The sequence below is a fragment of the Panulirus ornatus genome, chromosome 46 (assembly GCF_036320965.1).
Source record: "Panulirus ornatus isolate Po-2019 chromosome 46, ASM3632096v1, whole genome shotgun sequence".
Taxonomy (NCBI): Eukaryota; Metazoa; Arthropoda; class Malacostraca; order Decapoda; family Palinuridae; genus Panulirus; species Panulirus ornatus.
In genome coordinates this window covers 8601318-8623636 of record NC_092269.1, presented here as the reverse complement: position 1 = coordinate 8623636, position 22319 = coordinate 8601318, and the positions used below count along the sequence as shown (strand labels likewise).

The 22319-nt window shown below is 37.3% G+C and overlaps 1 protein-coding gene across 8 annotated transcripts in view; it reads left to right on the top strand.

Annotated features, from left to right (window-relative positions):
- LOC139763124 (uncharacterized) overlaps nt 1-22319 on the top strand; it is a 273587-nt gene that overhangs the window by 135485 nt on the left and 115783 nt on the right. For 7 of the 8 annotated variants that reach the window (XM_071688804.1, XM_071688809.1, XM_071688806.1 and 4 more), the window contains 4 exons: nt 2555-2674; nt 5886-6008; nt 19608-19636; nt 19848-20991. In XM_071688804.1, coding sequence (XP_071544905.1) covers nt 2555-2674; nt 5886-6008; nt 19608-19636; nt 19848-20991 — 1416 coding nt within the window. Of the gene's footprint in view, nt 1-2554; nt 2675-5885; nt 6009-19535; nt 19637-19847; nt 20992-22319 lie in introns of all 8 variants that reach the window. The other variant, XM_071688803.1, reaches the window with a different exon arrangement.

The following is a 22319-nucleotide window of genomic DNA, read 5'->3' as shown; positions in this document are numbered from 1 at the left end:
CAGCAGAACTGAACAGAGAGAGGGGATCGGAGAAAAGTATGCAAGAATGGGGTCACTGGAGTCATGTAAAATAAAGGGAACACAAAAGACACACTGTTAGATATGGAAGACTTTGAAGTTGGGATGCATTTAATAGGTATGGGAGGGCTAGAAATGATTGCACCAGGACAAGAAAAGAGGAACAACTGATGTTGCAAAGCAAATAGTTGTCAAATAATGATCCTAAACACTTTCATAGATTGACAGTGGATGAATTGATCGTAAAAGATCAAATACTTTGAGTAAAAGATCAGAAGAAAATTATATAGATATATTAGGACTGATTTAAAGAACCAAAAGTGATGCTTCAAGGTGTGTTGACTCTCAGGGATTCAGCATTGCAACCTACCAAGGAAGTAAGAGATGCCCTAGAAATCACTGAAGTGATAACTTAGGGGGAGATGGAAGTCATTGTAGTGTTACAAAATTTATAAGTTTGCGTTAAAAGACAAGAATGTGAGGTGGCGCCCTACAAGTGTAATGTTCATTGGCTGCATGTACAGATGGGAATTAAGAGCCTGTTGCCAGAAGGGAAATTTTACCCTGTGACATTGTGTTGCAAGAGTGTGAAGGCCTTGTTCAAGATGAAGTGTGGGAAGCTAACAGAAATGGATATGATTACAGCTGTCTCATCAAAGAGGATAATGGTGTTTTGGTTAGATAGTGAGGCTTTTTGCTGTATATATGCCCAAGGTAAGATGTCTGTGGACTGGCAGAGTGCATATAGTTAAAAATGAATGAATGTTCAAATTACTCAGGTATAAGTCTATTAAGTATTCCTGTTAAGGTGTATGGGAGAGTGAAATTATTAAGAGGATGATGTGATGCACAGAGAAGCTTACTTGGGAAGAGTAACATAATTTAAAGAGAGGCACAGGGTATGTAGACTTGTATAGATCTGGAAAAGAGTGTGACTGAATTGTTAGAAATACATTTTGGAAGATACTCTGGGTAAATGGAGTGAATGGAATGTTATTAAATGCTATAGAGTTTTTATCAGGAGAGTATGGCAAGTGCGCAAGTAGGATGGGAAGAGTGAGTGGTTCCCATTGAAGGTGGTTCAGCATCAAGGATATGCATTGTGACCATAGCTGTTTAATCTTTTTATAGACAGGGTTGTGAGGAAGGGTAATGTGAGGGTCTTTGAGTGAGGTACAGATCTGCAGTATGCTGTAAGTGCAGGGGCATGGGATGTGAATCAGTTGCTGCTTGCTGATGATATGGCTCTGGTGGGAGACTCAAGACAAAAATTTCAGAAGCTGGTTACAGAGCTGGGGAGAGTTTGTAAACAGTGAAAGTTTAAAGTAAATGTGAACAGAATTAGTATTAGGTGCAGAAGGGATTGAGACAGGATGGTTTGAGTACAAGTTCAACTAGGGAGGATCTAGGGGAATCGGAGTGCTATGGGTACCTGGTAGCATAAGTGGTTGTGGGTGGAACCATGAGATCTGAAGTGTCTTCATATAGAAGAGGGGTTGTGGTGCTGGGTTTATCAAGAAGTGTATAGAAGGAAATGTGAGTGTCTAAAAGAGCAAAGTTGATCATGTTTGAAAGTAGAATAATTCCAGTAGTATTGTATGCAAGTCTTAGGGCTTGAATGCAAAGGCAAAGAAGATTGCTATGAATTAGATGCATGAAGAAGGTATGTTGTGTTATGTGGGTCGATAGGTTTAAGAAATTAGGGTGTGCTGAAATATTTTGACAAATGGAGAGGATGAGTGATGAGAGACTGACAGAGGGTTTTTGTATCAGAAATGTTAGTGGCAAGGTTGAAGGAATTGACAAAGGGGGAGATAGAAGGGTGGAGTGAATGATGCTAAGGTATTGGGGCCTTAACATTCAAGAGGATGAGAGGCATGCATGGGATAGAAGAAGCTGGAACTGTGCAGTATAGGGAGGGGGAATTGCTGTCCATTGATTGAATCGGGGCATATGGAACATTTGAGGTAAACATGGAATGGCCCCTGGGGCTTTGCTGGAGATGGTAGACTCTGCTTTGATATATTGTACATAAGTTAGAGAATGAATATGTGCAAATGAGGCCATTGTTTTGTTCCTTATGCTTACTTGATGAAGCAGAAAATGCAGTTAGGTATGTTTATTGAAAAAACTTATTACTTGGAGCATTGTGAGACTTTGTGATAATGTTTTGTATTCTTACACATGAATATCTTCATAAATTCCTATTTCCAAGAGAAGCATTTTTGATGCTTAGATAAGAAAATGAATTAGTAGTACTTCAACCAACTTAGGATAAGATAATTTGATAATCTAGGCATCATACGCAAAGCATCTGAAAACAACAACTGTCTTAGGATGATTTTCAGCTATTCGAAGTAAAACTGTTCATCATATATAATTGCAAGCAATATGTGAATGTTCACCTTGTTGGTAAATAGTTGACAGTTTTGTAATGGACTAAGAATTTCTTTTTTAAAGGGAATCCTAATTTTATCAAAATTTTATTTGAATATATTCACCAGTTAATTTTTTCTCAACTTTATCTTTGAATTAGACCGAGCTGAATGAAATTAAGGCTTGTCATAAATCTGAGATAGCCAGTCTTAAGGAAGAGCATGCAGTCGATATTCAACGCTTGGAGAATCAGCTACAAGCCAGGGATCAGGAGACACTGGTCAGTGGAATCTTTAGAGACTCAGTAACCATAGTGTTTTTTTAATGAGAAAATTTTCGTTTTAGGACAGAAGAAAAACAAGCTAAAGGGATTTTTCCCTTTTTACCAAACAGTGGAAGTTTATTTGATTTTTCATGTCTGTGTACCAGAAGGAGCATGGCAAGGATTTTCCTTAAAGTGTCGGTTCCTTGTGCAACCCCACTAAGGTGGGACAAGGCAAGATGGTATTGTATGTATTTTATTAGGATACTTTTCATGTTTAAAAGATGGTACCAAAGATGGTATATACAGGACTGTACCCAAGCAATTTAGTCTTTATTCTTCTTTGCATGTAAGAAAAAGCAGATTCTCTGTTTTATACTGTAATGTGAGTCTTAAATTTAGTAATCTGTTATGTTTAGTAATTTCTTTCTTTGTGCACTCCAAAATGTTATTCCATATATGATTTGCATTTGATAATTGCCAATATGTTATAGGAAATCTACATAAGTGGTGCATTCACTGATATATGAACAGTACAGAATGTGCCATGACCAAAGATACCTAGGCATGTACCATTTTACTCAACCCAGAGGTGTTGGATCTGTTGAGAATTATCTCTTCTATTTTATTTCACCTTGAACAGACCCCAGATACAAGAAAGTTTATGAAGGTTGAATGTTTGAATGTAGTGGTGGAAGTGCAAATAGTGTCTCTCCTAATGATTATACTTGTGGTGTGAAAAGGATACACTGTGGCAAAGAGTAAGGTGCTGCAGGATCACAAGATAGGATGGTTATAGAATAAGTCTGAATGGGGATGAACAGGAAGAAATGGAGTTCATAAAGTATCTGGTAATGGTATCTGGCAGTAGATGGAACCATGGAGGCTAAAATGACTTGCAGGATTAGAGAGAGTTCTAAGGTCCTTGGTGCTTTGAAGAGTGTTTGGAAGCAGTTGTCATCATCTGTTGGGGCAAAGATGGGTATTTTTGAAGATGCACTAGTTCTGACAGTGTTATATGGATGTAGATCTGCCCTGAATGCAAAACAATGAAAAAAGGTGGATGCATCGGAAATAAAATGCCGAAGACCAATATGTGGCATAAGGCAGTTTGATCACGTAAGGAATGGCAGTAGACGAGAGATGTATTAATGAACTGCAGTGTTATTAAGAAAATTGACCTTGCCAGGAATATTATAGCTGGCATAATGAACAAATGCCTGTTCATACGTAGCAGTTTATCCGGTAGATTATTACAATAGTCATTATTTCTATTTCAGGAAAATGTTTATATTCCTGTTGATTGAAAGAAAGATCATGTGTTGGTAATTCTTATGCCATAAAATTTAATGCTCGATTTTTGTCAGGAAGGAGACAAATTATTTAAAGAATTCTATAAGAAAACTAAATATTTGGTAGATTTGGCAATGTTAGTTAAAGAGCTTTGGACACTTGTGCTTGTAAACTGTGTGGGTGAAAGGCAGCATGGTCCAATGGGCAGTTAAGATACCTGGCATAGTGTTCACACCCTCCACAACAACTGGCTTGTGATACTCCATGTAATTCTTGCCAATTTAACTTGGATGTACTCGTCTTGCTTTACATTAACTTGGCATGGCTTTGGTTTAACCCCATCCCTCAAATGGTAGCTCATTTGACTGTAGGCTATACGCCAGCTATCTGCACTGTTTGACTTTGCTGTAGAGATATGACAGACTTCAGGTGAGGAAAAGGATTCTTTCAGTGAAATTAGGTGAGGTGTGTGTATCACTGCATGCTCTTTCTGTTGAATGGAAAAGAAGCTTCCCCGGGTTAAGTACACCAATGAATTTTTTCCCCCTCTGCTTTTAAAAATCTTTAAGGGAATTTGCTTTCTAAAGTGGTGTTGATAATTATTCTAACTTCAAAAGCTTCTTGTCTCATGTTCCCCAGAAACCAATGACCATTGAAGCTTTGCAACCTCTTTAAGCTTTGTAAGACCACAAATATCATTTGTGTTAATGTTTCATGTTTCATTTCCTTTTACCTTGTGTCTTTTTCCACTTAATCCCTCTTCGTATCTTGGCACACAGGCCTCTTGTCCAAGCTCGCTCATTTTCACCATGTCTTTCACACATTTGTCATTTCTCTTTTCTTTCTTTTCTTTTAAACTATTCGCCATTTCCCGCGAGTTTCCACATTCACCTCCAAGAAATGATCAGACATTCCATCTGCTCCCCTTCTTGGAATGTTCGCATTCAACAACCTGTCCTCTGCATGCCTCTCTGTTAAAAGATAATCCAGTGATACTCAGTGAACCCTAACTTAACTCGCCCTGATGTACCATACTAATGTATTTGATTTTTTTAAATGATGTATTCGTAGTCACCATTCCTCTCTCAGTATGCAACTGGGCATGCTTTTCCCCAGTTTTCTCTCTGCCAGGTACCCTGGGCTACCCAATTTTGCCCTCTGTTTCCTTGTCATCCACTAGCTTTCAGATTTCTGTTAGATGTGGAACATTTCCTAATGGAGAAATAGAATGATACATATAGTAGACATAGCAAGGAGTAGAATAGAAAAGTCTCATAATGATGGGAGGGCATGTGACAGCTTGAAATTTAAAGAAGTGAACAATTGCAAGGGCACACTGATCTTGCCTTATGGAAATATTTGTATATACATATGCATACAAGACAATTTATTGGCATGTTATCAGTTTTGCTCGGGTATCTCTGTCGATGAAAAGCCATTTATTATCTTGTCTTAATATGTGTCACAGTGATCTACCATAGTTAAGGTGTTTGTAAATATATCTTTTCTTTGTTCCATTATTGTATTATTACAGGCTGTAAATTACAAAGCATGCAGAAATGTAGTAATATCACATAAAATTTATAATTGTGAGAAAAGGTTCCAACTTGACACACAAATTCCAGGTGTGTTAGGTCATCCAGTATGTGATTCGGAGGAGCTTGGAATTTGTTTAAGAGTAACAAATACCATAGTCAAATTAAAGGTGACAGGTTTTCATAAAATTATTATGTGTTGAGGTAAAGGTAGTGAAATCAGCTAACTGACACTAGTTTAGATCATTAACATCTGTCCCTCTTCATTGACCAGATTATGCTCATTATTTGAGAAATTTTCAGATCTTTCTTTTTTTTCTTATTTTTTTTCTTATACATTGTATGATTTTCTTTTGGAGCATCATTTAATGCTATCATCTGTGCATGCTTCTGGGAGTCAGATGGCCTTAGATGATGAAGTGGAACAGCTTCGTGCTCAGATTGACCATGACCTAAATATTAGGTCTTGCATCTCAAACGCATTGTGCTCTGAGGTTGAGAACATCAAAATTAAGGTTACAAAGGTACTTGATGCTTGCTGCTTGGTGTGCCATGGCTTTATATTTCTGTATATGTGTTTGGGAAGCTGTTGCTGTCTTGCTTTAATCATTCAGATATTAAACATAGGAAGTGTTGAAAAATATATATTTCACATGATTTTACAATGTTCATGATGACAGTTAAGGCTCATCTGTGTGGTTATTGATATATGATTTTTTTTTCACAAAATTCTTTTGCTTGTATCTTTTTATCTGAATTATTTTTATAGGTAATGTATACGCTTGAACAGAATGACACTGGTATGCTGTTGATGAGCAAAGGATTACTCATAATAATTAGTTGCATTTTTCACATGCTTATATGATTTGCTTTTTACTTCCAAGATATGATTTTATATAGGTTATTGGGTACAGGAGGGAAAGACTTCAGGAGAGATGGATAGGTGCAGTATGAAAATTGTATCAGGCCAAGGATATTTTGTAGGAGGAACCTAAAAGGATGACTTGGGACAAATGCAGCAGACGAATTTTGTGTAATAAGGTGATGTGAATTCAGAGCATCTATGTTGATGAATTAACTTGGTTTGATAAGTGAAAAGCAAAGAAGCATTTTAGGAGCATTTTTGTAAGTGTAAAAATTCGTTTTTCTTTTTAATACACTAGGCATGGGTTCAGGATATGTATGATTGATTTGTGAGGCTTTGTGTGCCTGATCCACACCTGAACTTGGGGGCACATGTAATGATGAGAGATAGGCATTGGGATAGATACATAATAGAGCAAATAGATGGTTATTGTTTGAAGCAGTTCGTTTTTTCTAAATATGTATATCTAGTGGTCCTCTCAATGCAACAGAGTATGATTGCTTATCCAGAACCATTTTTAGACATCATGATTATATATATTACAGCCTTAATCCATCTTGTCATCAGTCTCTCCCTCCTCCTTGTTCCCTCCACTTTTGAAGATATATTTTTTTATTCGGTATGTCCTTAATCATCTTTTCCACATGTCCAAACTATTGCAGCACACACTGCTCAGCTCTTTCAAACACACTTTTTCTACCACATCTCTCTTTCCCAGTGTTATTCCTTATTCAGTCAACCCTACTCATGCTACATGATGTCCTCATGTAGTTTATATCCAACAATTCCACCTTCTTCCATGCTTTAGCATGTAGGACCCACGACTTGCATCCATGTAGCAGAAAGAGGATGTGTGTATCATGTGTCTGCTTTTAGGAATTTGTGTGACAGATAGTTAGAGGAACAAAGATTTGTAGGTAGCATGTATGGATCTTGAGAAAGCCATGATGAATGTTTGGTGTGAAAGGAAAGTCATTAAAAGCAGTATGGAGTTTTTATCATGAGAGTAAAGCATGTGTGCAAATAGAAAGAGAGAATCATGAGTAGTTCTAAGTGAAGGTGCATCTATAGTAGGGGTGTATGATGTCAGTGTAGTTTAATCTGTTTATGGATGGGCTAGTGAGGGAAGTGAATGTATGGGTTTTGGGAAGATGGACAAGTCTGTAGTTGGATAGGGATGGGGCTCAGGTCTGTAGTCGGATAGGGATGGGGGTTAGGAGGTAAGTCACTAACACTGCTGATGGCATGATGCTGGTGGCAGATTCTGGTATGAAACTGTACAATTTGATTTCTGAGTTTGGGAGAATGTGTGAAAGGAAAAAGTTGCATGTAGATAGGAATAAAATGAAGGTTTATAGGTTTAGCAGTGCATAGAGACAGGTAAGTTAGATGTGAGTTTGAATGGAGGGAACTTGAAGTAAGTGAAGAGTTTTAGATGCTTGGGAGTGGACAAGGCAGCACATGGAACCATGGGAGCTGAAGTGAATCATAGGATGGGTGAGGGGCTGAAGTCTTGGGTGCATTAAGGAATGTGTGGAAAAATAGGTCACTGTCTGTGAGGGCAAAGATGGGCATGTTAGATGGTGCAGTAGTCCCACCAGTGTTGTATGTGGTGTCAGGCATATTCAGTAGGTACAAAAATATGGAGGAGGGTGAATGCTGGAAATTAAATGTTTAAGGACAGTATGTGGTGAAAGGAGGGTTGATCGAGTAAGAAATGATAGAGTATGGTTGAAAAAAATGTTAAGGAGATATGAAAGGAGTAAGTCAGGAGGGATCAACAAAGTAGCTATATTTGTCAGAAGTGGAGGGACAAGGAGAAAGATAGACTGAATTGGAGATAGAAGCACAGTGCGGAAAAGGTTTTGAGAGTTTAGGGCTTGATTTCTGGAGGGTGTAAGGCATGTATGGAGGGTTAGTGAACTGGAGCAATGTGGTATACAGGGGATGATGTGCTGTCAATGGACTGAACCAGGGCAAATGAAGCATTGATGGGTAACTACTGTGGGGTCAGTTGTAGATAGGAGGTTGTGGTTTTGTTGTATTGCATGTAACAGTGGATGTGAGTAAGGTGATTTCTTTGTCTTTTCCAAACTCACCCTTGAAAATGCAGGAAAAATGTGAACAAGTTGCACAGAGAAAAGGTTATTCCTGCTGGTGTCGGTTTGTGGATAGTTCTGTTTCATGCATCTCTGGTATAATGAGGTTCAACATACATTGAAATGCACTCCAAGATCTTTTCGTATCTTTCACACTCTTTTGCCGTTTTCTGCATTAATAAGGCAATACCAAGATATGGTAATAAAAACGCTGAATACAGGGAAATCAGTTGAAATTGAATTTTGAAAGAGGTTGGATGTGAAGGAAAATATATAGAGAAGAATAAGAATATAAAAGCATGATGATATGGAAGCATTGGGTGATAAGTAAAGGGAGTAGTACTAAGATAGTGTGAATTTAAGGAAAGGTGATGAAGAAAAATTGAATCTGTAAAAGTTAAGGGAATGCAGAGTGATTTAAGGGATTGATAGGAGTAGAAAAACAGAGTAAGAGACTGCACTTGAAAGGGGTGTCTGAATGAAATGATTTATTGTCACATGTAAAAATGGTGTTGTTTATAGATTTTTAAATGCATCCAATCTGAAATACAGCTAAGCAGCTTGTTTTGCAGTGTAGGAATAGTGAAAACAAGAGCATGACTCTATTTAGTGTTTCCATGCATGATGTAGTTTCCTTGTACATGTATTCCCATTTGTCATTTGAATTTTGATTCGCTTTTAAAGGGTTCCTGTTTATATAACTGAATGATTTTCAAGGCTGTTGAGCTTTGCACAAAGTTTTGGAACTTTGTAAAATGTATTGTTACAGTGATTTTCATAATGCTTTTTTCAAGATTATTATTTTGTTATTGATATTGTCCTCTTCTGGATATTTGCAGTATCCATTTAGTGAAAAACTAAGAATACATGTGCTTCTTGGTTTTTTGTCTTGGCATATTTGGACCTAGATATGAAAAAATGCCCTTGATTGTATGATAGCACAATGTACTACATAACGACCATTCACCAGTAGTTAGCTGTCATCACTCCATTTGAACAGTTTGCCATGTTAACAGCAGTAGTCACTAGATGAAATAAACTCACAAATCCTTTGCCTAGGTGCAGTTCATGTATGAAGGCACACTGCTTTGTGCATTTAGTGCAATGAAGCATGTGTTTAATGGCCTCTTGCTTTTGTAGACTGCAGAGTGATAATGCACAAAAGTGATACATGCTTTGTTGGTCTTCATCTCCTATTTGTACATGGTGCCACAAGTAAATGAACTTACAGTAAACCCTTGATTTAATGGATTAATATGGGGGAGGAGGTATCCATTAATGTTGAAAGTCTGTTAAATTGAATGTAACCTATGGGTCATTTTTTAATACATATACAATATACATTAATGCACTATACAGATCACACGCTTTCTTTTACCTCCTCTATCATGGGCTATGGATAGAGTTGTGTGCAGGAGGATGGATGTGCTGGAAATGAGATGTTTGAGGACAATGTGTGGTGTGAGGTGGTTTGATCGAGTAAGTAACGTAAGGGTAAGAGAGATGTGTGGAAATAAAAAGAGCGTGGTTGAGAGAGCAGAAGAGGGTGTTTTGAAATGGTTCGGGCACATGGAGAGAAAGATGAGAAAGATTGACCAAGAGAATATATGTGTCGGAGGTGGAGGGAACGAGGAGAAGAGGGAGACCAAATTGGAGGTGGAAAGATGGAGTGAAAAAGATTTTGTGTGATCGGGGCCTGAACATGCAGGAGGGTGAAAGGAGGGCAAGGAATAGAGTGAATTGGAGCGATGTGGTATACCGGGGTTGACGTGCTGTCAGTGGATTGAATCAAGACATGTGAAGCGTCTGGGGTAAACCATGGAAAGCTGTGTAGGTATGTATATTTGCGTGTGTGGACGTATGTATATACATGTGTATGGGGGTGGGTTGGGCCATTTCTTTCGTCTGTTTCCTTGCGCTACCTCGCAAACGCGGGAGACAGCAAAAAAAAAAAATCATTTATGCCATTTTGAATTGTATGGATTGCAAAATTATGTAATGAATAAAGTCGCAAATCTCTGTATACAACCGTACCGCATGATAGCATGACAGTCTGAGACTGAAACAAAACAGGTGTACCCCATGCTACCAAAAACAAGTGTGCTATGAAATGTGCATGATGCGGCATTAGAGATTTTGAATTTTTTCTTTTTTTTTGAGGTTATTATTGATTAATGTATTATTATTTGCCTGGTCTGTTAAATCCAAAATTTGTTATATCAGGGTCCATTGAATCGAGAGTTTACTGTATTTCAGAACTATGTAGTAGTGCTGACTGTTTTGATATAGCTTCATTGTAGCCTAATACCTCAATTGATGTGGAATTAATTCCAGGCTAATGTTCACTTGGTGCCACTCTTATGGAACAGCTAGCAAGAGCTTAAACAATTTATTTTGTGTTACATTTGGTGTGCTGGACACCAGTCCAAGGCAAATAAGTGATACATCTTTCATTGGTCTTCATCTATTAGTCGTACAAGGTGACATAAATAAATGAATATATTTCAGAACTGTGTAGTAGCACTGAATGTTCTGATATAGCTTCATTGTAGCCTAATACCTCAATTGATGTGGCATTAACACCAGGCTAATGTTTACTTGGTGACACACTTGTGGAACAGCTAGCAAGAGATCCATCAATTTATTTTAGGGTTACATTTAGTGTGCTGGACACCAGTCCAAGGTAATTAAGTGTCTGCTGAAGTAGCAGCTACTCCAGAAAGTTGGAGATTCCTTGTAAGGGTTAACAGGCTAAATGGTATTGTTGAAAGTGATTTCTGTCAGCAGGTAATATGTTTGGAAGACAGGAGTTTTTTTAAGGCTGTCGAACAGTGATGATTTAAACAAATGGTGTGGTAGTATTTTTGTCAGCTTGTTCAGCCCAAGAGTAACCAAAAATGTCAAATCTACTTCCATTTGTATGAAGATGTTGAGAGAAACTGGACCTGAGCAATTTGTGTGTGCCTTCATTGGGAGGCTAGTGATATGTACTGAATTCATGTCCTTAACATTTGAAATTGTGTCAGAATTTTTTTGTGAGGCTTATTTCTGTGGAATTAAGTTAGCCTGTGATTAATAGTTGATAGTGATTAGCAGCTAGTGTTCTTTAGAGCCTTGTTCATCACGAATATACAACTTCGTGTTCATTTGCTGCATTTGTGCATCATTGTTTGGGATGATGAGATACAGACCTACAGAGAGTTAAATTCTCATCTTATATTTCTCAAAGTAACGGGGAAGAAAAGAGAGACAAAGGAGATGGAGCCTTCCAGGTAAAGGGTAACCAAAAGTTTCAGGAGCTGCTGTTGGATGACAGTCCTGTTAACAGCAAATAATGAGAAACATTAAGATGAGAAATGTCTATCATTGAAAGTATGAATCACTTTTAGATATTCATTTGCAATGTTGAAAACAGTTAGCATGGTTTAGGAAACAATAAGGCAAGCCTTACTTTGATAATGGTTTATATCAGTACTTTGGGATTTTTACTTTTCCTGGAAGGGGGAGGTTTGCTTGTCAGGAATTCATTTAGTCACATTGCTCCTTGGATCCTTTACAGGAATGAATAATTTTTTGTCATAGTTGGGAAGGAATTTTTCTTCCCCATTAAATGCATACCATCCTGTATTATTTGGATTTTGTTCCTGATGAGGACAGAAAGTTTAGTAGTTTTCAATTAAAACATAAGTCCACACCATCACAGGAACGAATATTTTGGAAGATAGATCAGCTCTGCTTTTTTCTTAACTAATATTTATTTGGATGAATAATGAAGAGTACATCTATTGTTGAGAAAGAGGATACATGTGTCATAAGTGGAGGGAACAAGGAGAACCCAGAGACCAAATTAGAAATGGAAGGATGAACTGAGAAAGATTTTGAGTGATTGGGGGCTGAACATGCTGGAAGGTGAAAGGCATGCACAGAATAGAGTGAATTGAAACAATGTGGTATAATAGGGTTGACACACTGTTAGTGGACTGAACCAGGGGATTTGAAATGTTCAGGGTAAACCATGAAAAGGTCTGTGGGGCTTGGATATGGATTGTGTGCTGTGGTTTCGATGCATTACACAGGACAGCTTTCATATGGATGTGAGAGGATGTGGCCTTTCTTTGTCTGTGTCCTGGCAGTACCTCATTGATGCAGGAGGTGGCAGAACAAAAGGAATGCAAGTTGCCCTAGTTATTGCAGAGGCAGAACATAAGGAGTGCAAGTTGCTGCCCCATATTTTTATTCCAGTTCTTAGTCTTTGAGTTGTTGATAGTATGAAGAGACAAGCATGTTGCTCCTTTCAGAGTGTCCTCTACATCATCTTATCAAAGTGGTTAGATATCATTAATCTATCAGTCTTATCCTCAAAGCTTTTATATTCTTCGATTCAATATTTAGTGTCTTTACTTATATCTGTAAGATTCTTGTGTTCTACTGGTTGGGTTTTGAGGCATATATCTCATGCTTTGCCAGAGAATAACACATGGTGTAGTTTCTCTTGCTTGCAGTCTTAGATGTAGAATATTGCACAAGTGAAGTGTGAAGTAGCCTTGATATAGCCTTAAGATGATGTTTAATTCTGATGTTTCAACAGTGTGAGCAGATATTTTCCAGGAAGGTTATTAAGCTTAAATGAAGTGTTAAAGAGTGATAGAGTATTGAATATTGAGTTCGGTCCTTAAAGTTATGTCTCAGTTTTTTCTTACTTTCATTGGCCATGTGTGAATGTATTAGGGATGTTTGTTCATTGACAGAAGATATTTTTGATAAAACGGATCACTGCATATATCTGTCTATTGCAGAATGATTCTTGAAGCAGTTTGATGCTGCATAGGTATTTGATAAGTTGTCACGTAATCCTATGACCTTGGAACTTTAAAAGATGAATGCATAGTATCTGAATGACATTTTGCTAAAGTCACTGTTTCATCATACTAATTGTAATATCGTAAAGCACAATATTGATGGTAAGATCTCCACCCTTTTTTTGTTAGAAGTAAGTATTCTAGCTTTCTTTTCGAAGAATATTTTCTTCAGTTCCTATGCTGAAAGGTCCATGCATTTTAAAAGGATTGCATTGTCTGTGATGGTACCGATTATGTCAGTAAAGTGGCCAAGGGCAAAGCCCATAGCCATCTCTCACATTTATGAACCATTTTTTTCCATTTCATTAAGGAAGGCTTAGGAAAAAGAGCTTGGATTGCTAGAGAGATGTTTTTTTGAGCAGAGACAGACTGCAGATGCAGTAAACCCAGCTAGCTCTTAGGTTCTTGCACAAATGCTCTCTAAAAATTGTGTTGGCAGTAATGGATGAAGTCATTTGACACCTTGTGTTTGTGGTCAGTATCAACATAACACACCTTCATTTTCACTTAGTGATGGGGATAATTACTGATTTATGGTCGTTAGTGATAGCAAAAGTTGTCATGTACCATAGGATAGCTTTTTGGAACCCATGGATCTTCAGTTTTCTATGTCATTTTGCAGAAGTTTCCCACTACTCAAAACCCATATGTTATTCTTTTATGCACTGTTTTTTGTTTTTCTATGCTTATTTTGATTGTACAGCAAGCTTTTATTTCATATCTGTAGACAGAGACCTTGAACATCTGAGAGATAGCACTTACTTGTTGAGGATTAAAAATGTTCATACCACATACTAAGGTATATCCATTAGGATTCACCTCCTTCAACCATTACAGAATATGTAAGGTGAGCAGTTGCTTGCTTCTGGGGACATATTGACCATTGAGTATTCCATCCAGACTTAGGTAATTTGTGAGGGCACAGATATCCAAGTAAATGAATTGTGATTAAATCATTTGCTCGCTATGGCACTGTTTGTGCTGATCATCTGTAACTTGATGTGGTTAGTGGTTTGTCTACTTTGGTTTTCACCTTTCTGAATTTCTCATCAGTATCAAATTTCATTTATTTTGTTTACAGGGCTTAAGTTGTAAGTATGTTTTATTAAGGAATGGTATGCCTGAAAATGCTGTCATCATTGGTTATCACAAATTGGATGCATTAATGGACTTTGATATAATTGACCTTACTATCACATTTTATGTCTTTAATGTTTCTGCATCTTATCTTATAGGCTTTTGTCTCATAATTTTGCTTAGTTTGTTTTTCCACCAATATTTAATGGTGGAGGTATTGTGTATGGACCTGAGTGTTGCTGGGCACATTTAAGGCTAGGGACAATACTAAATTATGCTGTAAGATGTTGGAACACATGTTTCTAGGGTTGAAAGGTATATCACTCACTGGGATTGCCCACTTGAAGACAGTAGCATCCTGTTTGCGAGTCTTTTGAATCTTAACTAGGAGGAACTAGAAAGTTAGTTAAGCTCATTTCATATGTTTAGAGTTTTTCCCTGGTCTTTTTAGTGACAAGAATAAGGCCAGTGATGTTACTGCTTCATGTAAGAGTTCTTTACTGTAGCATTTGCCTATGGGGTCTGCATGTATATCACTGGCCCCTTATGGAGTGGACCATGGAGATCCTAATATTCTTGCATGTATATCACTGGCCCCTTATGGAGTGGACCATGGAGATCCTAATATTCTAAGGAGACCTTATGGTTTCCACATCTTTCCCTAAATAGGAGTTATTGTCTCGGATCTTTTTTATTGGTGAGTTGTGTGAGCAGTGTGGCTTTTCAGTGTCTGATATCCTCATAAAACCTTGATCTCAGGAAGAAGAGGTTGTGAAATTCATCATTCCTCTGGACATGAAAATCTGTTTATCTTTGAAGATCACCCATAAAGGGAAAAAATTAATCAATCCCCAAAGAATATGTGATTGAATATGAGGATAAACCTCTTTTGGTACTCCCAGAATATTTCTCCCTCAGAGTATAATTCTTTATGTTGAGTCAGGATTCAAAAAACTCCAGAATATCCCATAAAGTTGCTTAGGACATAGCCCATCCTGTCCTGTGTAGTTGATGGTGAAAGGTAGATGGCATTTACCTGGATTGTATGGGCACCCGCTTGCTGATTGACATTAACATTAGAGGTTTTTAGTATTCAACAAATGCTATAGTTTGATGATAAATGTTAGGATACGGTTGGCTTTCCTTGTGTGGCCCTGGGTGTGCTTTCTTCAGAAGAGGATGATCCTAAATGAGGGTCAATTTTTCATGAAGGATAATCATATATTTTGGTTTTGTTCCCCAAGTTTTTCTTTTAAGAAGTCTTCAACTGCTTTGACATCCACTTCACCCATACACATATGGATTGAGATTTCATGCCACTATTTCAGTTTTAAGTTCTTAGTAGAAGTAGGGCATCAGTTCCATTACTTTTCAGGATGAAAAAGGGGGTCATGATGCAGAATGTGTAGTTGTTGCCACCATTACCACCGTTGTCTGATATACAGTATGTGAAATATCTGTATCAGTGTTGCTGATGAAGAACATGTGAAGATTATGTTGATTTGATACAATAAAAGTAAAGTTATTATCATTTCATTCACATTTAAGGTGGAAGAATAAATGTTAAAGTTTGTGGTGGCAGCATAGCCTGCTTTTATCCATTGTTGGTGTGGTAGCTTGTTCTTAGATTTTCCAGTGCTAGATTTACTTTTATATTGTTTCTCTTTTTGATAAGATAAAGACATTTTTTTTTCTAGGAAAATTACTTTTATACTGTCTTGGAAAGTAATGTAGTTTTGAGAATATTGATGTGAAATCCTCCTGCTTCGTGTGGATGTGCTCTCAGAAGCTCATAAGTCCACAGGTGAGAAATGTAGGTGTCGAATTAGGTGATGGCAGATTGTTGTGCCCTGCCATTTTATCATGCTCTCTGGTCATTAAGTCCCTGTGAATGAGCATCAGCTTGCCTTATATGTTTTTTGATGGTCAAAGAAGGATGTTCCTCATGGTTACACCTCTTTTTTTCGGGGGTAAAATATTATTTTAACTCGCATTGATTAAGTGTTGCTCAGATGCTTACAGGCTTCAAAACCTACATGTTTATGCCTAAACTGTTCTTTCTGCAATTTTTGTTTAATCTAAGCTTAGCAGTGCTCCATTATGTTTTCAAGTAGAAGCATATGATTTGGGGAGAAGTATATTTCAAAAATAATTTCCTGCACTAAACAGATTTTTCCCCATACAGAAACTAATTAAATTTATTTTTTTTTCTTTACTTCTAAGTGTGGATTCAGTACATGATTTTTCATTTTAAAGTTTTCTAAATCTTATCATATTCTATCAAAAAGTCAATTCTTGTTTTGGGAGAGACATGATTTATACTTTATTTCCTGTAGTGTGTAATTTTATGCATCAGTTGAAGTTTAAAGAGAATTCTTGAGAGTTGCAGTCTGTGAGAGTCTTTCGAATTATAGCTGGAGCTGAAGTGAAGGAGGTTTTTGCTCATTGCTGTAACGGATAGGTATGAAGAGTATGTTAATGGTATCAAGGTAGATCTGTGATAAACTATTGATAGAGAGGGAGAACACCTGTGGTTTTGGGTGTATGTGGTTTCTAACAAACTTCAGAATGAGGATGTATGGAATAAATGCTTCATAGTCATAGACATATATGGAAACTTGTTGCTTCAGATAGAGAGAGAGAGAGATTGATTATGATGGTTAGGTATTTTTTGAGCATTTGAAGCTTGGAAGAGATTAAAGGAGGTATTGCATGATTTTTGTAAAGAGAGTAGTGCTTGTTGCACCAGATGGTGAAATGTGTGTTTGGTGTCAGTTTGGGGTGGGTTATGCACTTATATTTATGAATTGCACTCCTGAATGGTACGATATTAGTGTAGCTAGAAGTACATTTAGGTTTAAGGGAAAGGGTGATGTAAAGAAACAGGATTTTAAAATTTTTGTTGGTGAATGACCATATTCCAAAGTCATGAATTTTTATGACAGAGTTAGGGAAAAGAGTGATAGCAAAGGAAACTGCAAAATCTGCAAAAGAGAAGTGACAGGAAAGTGTAAGTGATTGAAACTGAATGTATGAATCAGGTATATTGATCAGAAATAGATTCTGAGATAGGCAACTGTGAAAAGAGTTTTGCTGAAGTGATGGAAAATTGAATGTTGAATATATGCTTTTTTTTTTTTTTTTTTTTTTTTTTTTTTTTGTCTCCCGCGTTTGCGAGGTAGCGCAAGGAAACAGACGAAAGAAATGGCCCAACCCCCCCCCCCCATACACATGTATATACATACGTCCACACACGCAGATATACATACCTACACAGCTTTCCATGGTTTACCCCAGATGCTTCACATGCCCTGATTCAATCCACTGACAGCACGTCAACCCCGGTATACCACATCGCTCCAATTCACTCTATTCCTTGCCCTCCTTTCACCCTCCTGCATGTTCAGGCCCCGATCACACAAAATCTTTTTCACTCCATCTTTCCACCTCCAATTTGGTCTCCCTCTTCTCCTCGTTCCCTCCACCTCCAACACATATATCCTCTTGGTCAACCTTTCCTCACTCATTCTCTCCATGTGCCCAAACCATTTCAAAACACCCTCTTCTGCTCTCTGAACCACACTCTTTTTATTTCCACACATCTCTCTTACCCTTACGTTACTTACTCGATCAAACCACCTCACACCACACATTGTCCTCAAACATCTCATTTCCAGCACATCCATCCTCCTGCACACCACTCTATCCATAGCCCACACCTCGCAACCATACAACATTGTTGGAACCACTATTCCTTCAAACATACCCATTTTTGCTTTCCGAGATAATGTTCTCGACTTCCACACATTCTTCAAGGCTCCCAGAATTTTCGCCCCCTCCCCCACCCTATGATCCACTTCTGCTTCCATGGTTCCATCCGCTGCCAGATCCACTCCCAGATATCTAAAACACTTTACTTCCTCCAGTTTTTCTCCATTCAAACTCACCTCCCAATTGACTTGACCCTCAACCCTACTGTACCTAATAATTACCTTGCTCTTATTCACATTTACTCTTAACTTTCTTCTTCACACACTTTACCAAACTCAATTGGTATATACAAGTTAAAAGAATAAGTACAGTTTTAGGTACAAATATGCAGAAATGTGAAGTAGTAAGAGTGAATGAGATACAATGTGTAGAAACCTAGAACATTTATGATACTGCAGAGATGCTACATGAAAGGCAGAAAACTTGAAATGCATAGTTAAATCATTAAAAAGAATGCTTTATAATTTAAAGAGTGAGGCTGTGGGCATGATGGAGTAAATGCATGAATGATACATAGATGTGGAAATCCAGTTGAGATATTAGAAATGGAAGAGCACAAAGGAGATAAGGGACTGATGTATGTGGGAAGTGGTGTAGTGGGGGAGAGGGATATAGATGTATTGATGGAGAGCACATAGAGAGTTTGTCTTAATTCTGAGTTATATGTAGATATAAGGTAAACTTAAAGATATGGACACATGGAAGGAGTCTCACAAGAACCTCAGTTGTATTATAAGATATATTTTGTTGCCTTGTACTCTCAATTTTAAGTAACCTTAGATTTTTTTCTTCAAACCAGCATTTTCATACACATAGCATGTCATTTGGTTTTAGCTTCTTTTATGGTTGCACTGTAGAAAGAGTAGTGTTTTCTCACATCATGGCTTTTTTGTGTTCACAAGATTCATTATTTAATGATGCCTATTACTGTATTGTCTGGGTTTCTTTAATTGTGGATTTGATTCAGTTTGTGTTTGTTTCTGTCCTGAAATACCTTTTTTTTTTGTCATAGACATTTCGAGTATCTTATTATGCACAATTTTGTTTTTTGTTAGTATTATCTTAAGATATACAATTATTTTTTTGCAATTGTTCCAGTATGTATACATGATTTATCTCACGTAGAACTTCATGTGGTTTGGATTGCTTGGACCTTAATTTTTTCTTGTTGTATTGTAAAGATTGTGTCAATAATTGTAGAATGTTTAGTAATGTTTAATGTGTGGTATTATCTGTATGATGCATCCAGTGTTATTGTAATGTATGGTGTACCCACTTTAGTCAGATTAACTCCTTGTTCAATAGTACTAACCTTGTGACCTCCTTCACTCGTGTGCTTTTGGTACGTGTTGATGTCCCCCTGCTTGTCTTCTTACGTAGCTGGAAGATGAAAATGACAAGCTTCACAAGATAATAGAACCTGCTACTGATGTTAACTCTCTCCTATTCCAGCGACACCTCCAGAGCCTCTACAGTGACAGGTTTGTGCATTTTATATTCACTGCTACAGTGCACTGTTTTATTGTTATGTACCTATTCAGATTAACATTAACATTTTAGTAATTGGAAGTTGTATCTAAGGACTGTTGTATGTGAATGTTCTTTTTGTCAGGTACAATATGATAAATCCTTCATGAAAATTTCTTTTTTCAAAGACAAGAGCTTTAATACACACTATCTGAAACCTTCCAGGGACTGGTACAAGAAAACAGTAGGTCTCCTGTCACATGTAACACTGCAGCTGCTGCACTACTACAGTGTAGCAGAAACCTACACACACAAGTCTCAAGATCATAAAGTATATAATGAAAATACTGAGGACCATGGTGTTATACATCAACCAGAAATGTCTTCTGGGAAGGTCTTAGATCTCTCATTTTTGTCTGATTATATGCCTGAGGATAATGAAGCTAGTCAACTAAATATGTTCACAGAAGACAGTGCCCTGTCAACAGGTCTCATGGGTAAGACAGTCTATCCTGATCCAAATGAAGATACAGAATTAACTAGCAATTCTGGATCTGTCTTAGATAGTACTGCCATGAGTGAAGGAATGTTAGATGATGTAGATAAAGATGAACAAGTTCGTTCTATACTTACCAAATCCTACCCACAGTTAATGTCTATTCTGAAGGGCCGTTGGGACCGTGTTGTTGTTGAAAATTTGGAGAAGGAAGTTCAGGAATTAACAATCTCATTGCAAGCTTCAGCAGGAATGCTAAAGATATTCATGCATTCTGCATTTTCTGAGAAACAAGAACTTTCTTCTCACACTCTTAGAGGGGAAATGGAAGGTGACAGCATGAGGGAAACAAACTCTGATTTTAGTCAGCCTCACCTTAGTGAAACCAGTCAATCACATGATCATCATAGTCATGAAAAGGAGAAAGACATGCCACATCCCATTAGATCTTTAGATGAAGTTCAATCAGGTTGTTTCGGTGATAGAAAGAAATCTACAAAAAGCACCATAGATATTCCACCCTTAGAAGAGGGTGACGCAAATATGGAAAACCAGTCATCACACTCACATTTGTTCAAACAGTTAACTCATCAAGATCTTGATGATTTCTCAGAGAACCTCAGTCATTTGCTGAATCAGGATGATTCATTTATAAATTTCACCAGCCTTAAGCACCAAGATCTTAGAGATGGAGACAAATTGAAGGCAGCCATAAAACAACTATTCCTTGATGCTCAGGCAACAGAAAGCCTTCAGTTGAAACTTCATCATATACAAGGCTTACTAAAGGGTTTGGAGGATGAAAAGAAGACTTTGAGGGATGAAATTGATCATCTTAATCACCTAGCCAAGAATCTTGCCTTGGAGCTTCAGGTGAGTATGTTGAAATTGTATTTCGTTATGTTCCACTGTACAGTAAACCTTCTCGGATCTTGACAAAATGGATGAGAGTCCCTGTGGCGATAGGAAGTTCTCGCATAGTAAAAACAGTCCTTTCCTTATTGAATTTCAAGAAATGCATGAATGATAATGGTAATGATAATACTGAAATTAATGAATTATGTTGAGTGTATGTATATAAATTCATTTTGCCCCCATTCATTAGCAAAAGAAATGTTGATGGAAATGATAGATTATAGTGACAGTAAGGTAGCTCACTTACAGCTGTACCCTTGTATTCTTTTGTATATCATGGTGAATGATATTTTACTGAATGCAAAACTTTTTCGATAGAATTATTATTAATGACTGTTCTATGTTTAAAGTTTCCAATTTAGTGGCTAAAGTCACAGAAATAATAGAAATTGTAGTGTAATTCCTGTTATATGTAATGCTGTAAAAAAGATTTGTGACCGACCATTTTAGTACGTGCTCTTGTTGATTGCAAATGCAAAGAAAAAAAGACTAAAAGGCATTGCTTATAGACAGTGCTTCCTTGCCACCTAGCTGACTGGTGTTCATCTATTCGTTGAGTGTGAATGGATCTTTCACACACCACATTAGTATATATATCCATGTTCTCATTTATTTTAAGATAAATGATAGTGTGTCTTCAGAAATATATTGTCCATGAGACTGCAAAATTAGGAACAGAAAAATATTACTTCATTTTATGCTTAAAGCTTCTCATAAAAAGTTTTGCCTTATAATGTCATTTGGCATTAGAGACTGAAGAAGTCCAGAATTTTAAGTCTACGAAGAGACTATCATCTTGCATTAGACTAACAACAGGAACCTAATCTGAAAGGTATCTGCAGGTATGATGTAATACCCTGCCTATCTTGAGAACACCGTAAAAGAATTACTAAGGAGGTAAATAATGTACAATCATATCAAACCTCCTCATTTTTTCTTCTCCACTTGTCTACTTGGAAATTGATTCTTCCAAGAATACTGTATTTAGAATCGCTTCACATGGTCACCTGATATACTCAGATATGTAAGTCAGCTGTTATTGCTGTCTGAACCCTAAAGAAATCTCATTTATGCTGCTGCAGCTGAGTTGGGGGCCCACATGGGGAACATGCAATATCCTCTGACCATAGTTTTCTTGGGTTGTTGAACCTTGTGGGTATTTGTGTGGGCTGTTTAGACTTGTAAGTGATATATGAAAAATATAACATATCTGTAATGATGACAAAGCCATCTCTGGTAGTCTAATTCATGGGGATAGGGGAAAAAGAATACTTCCCATGTATTCC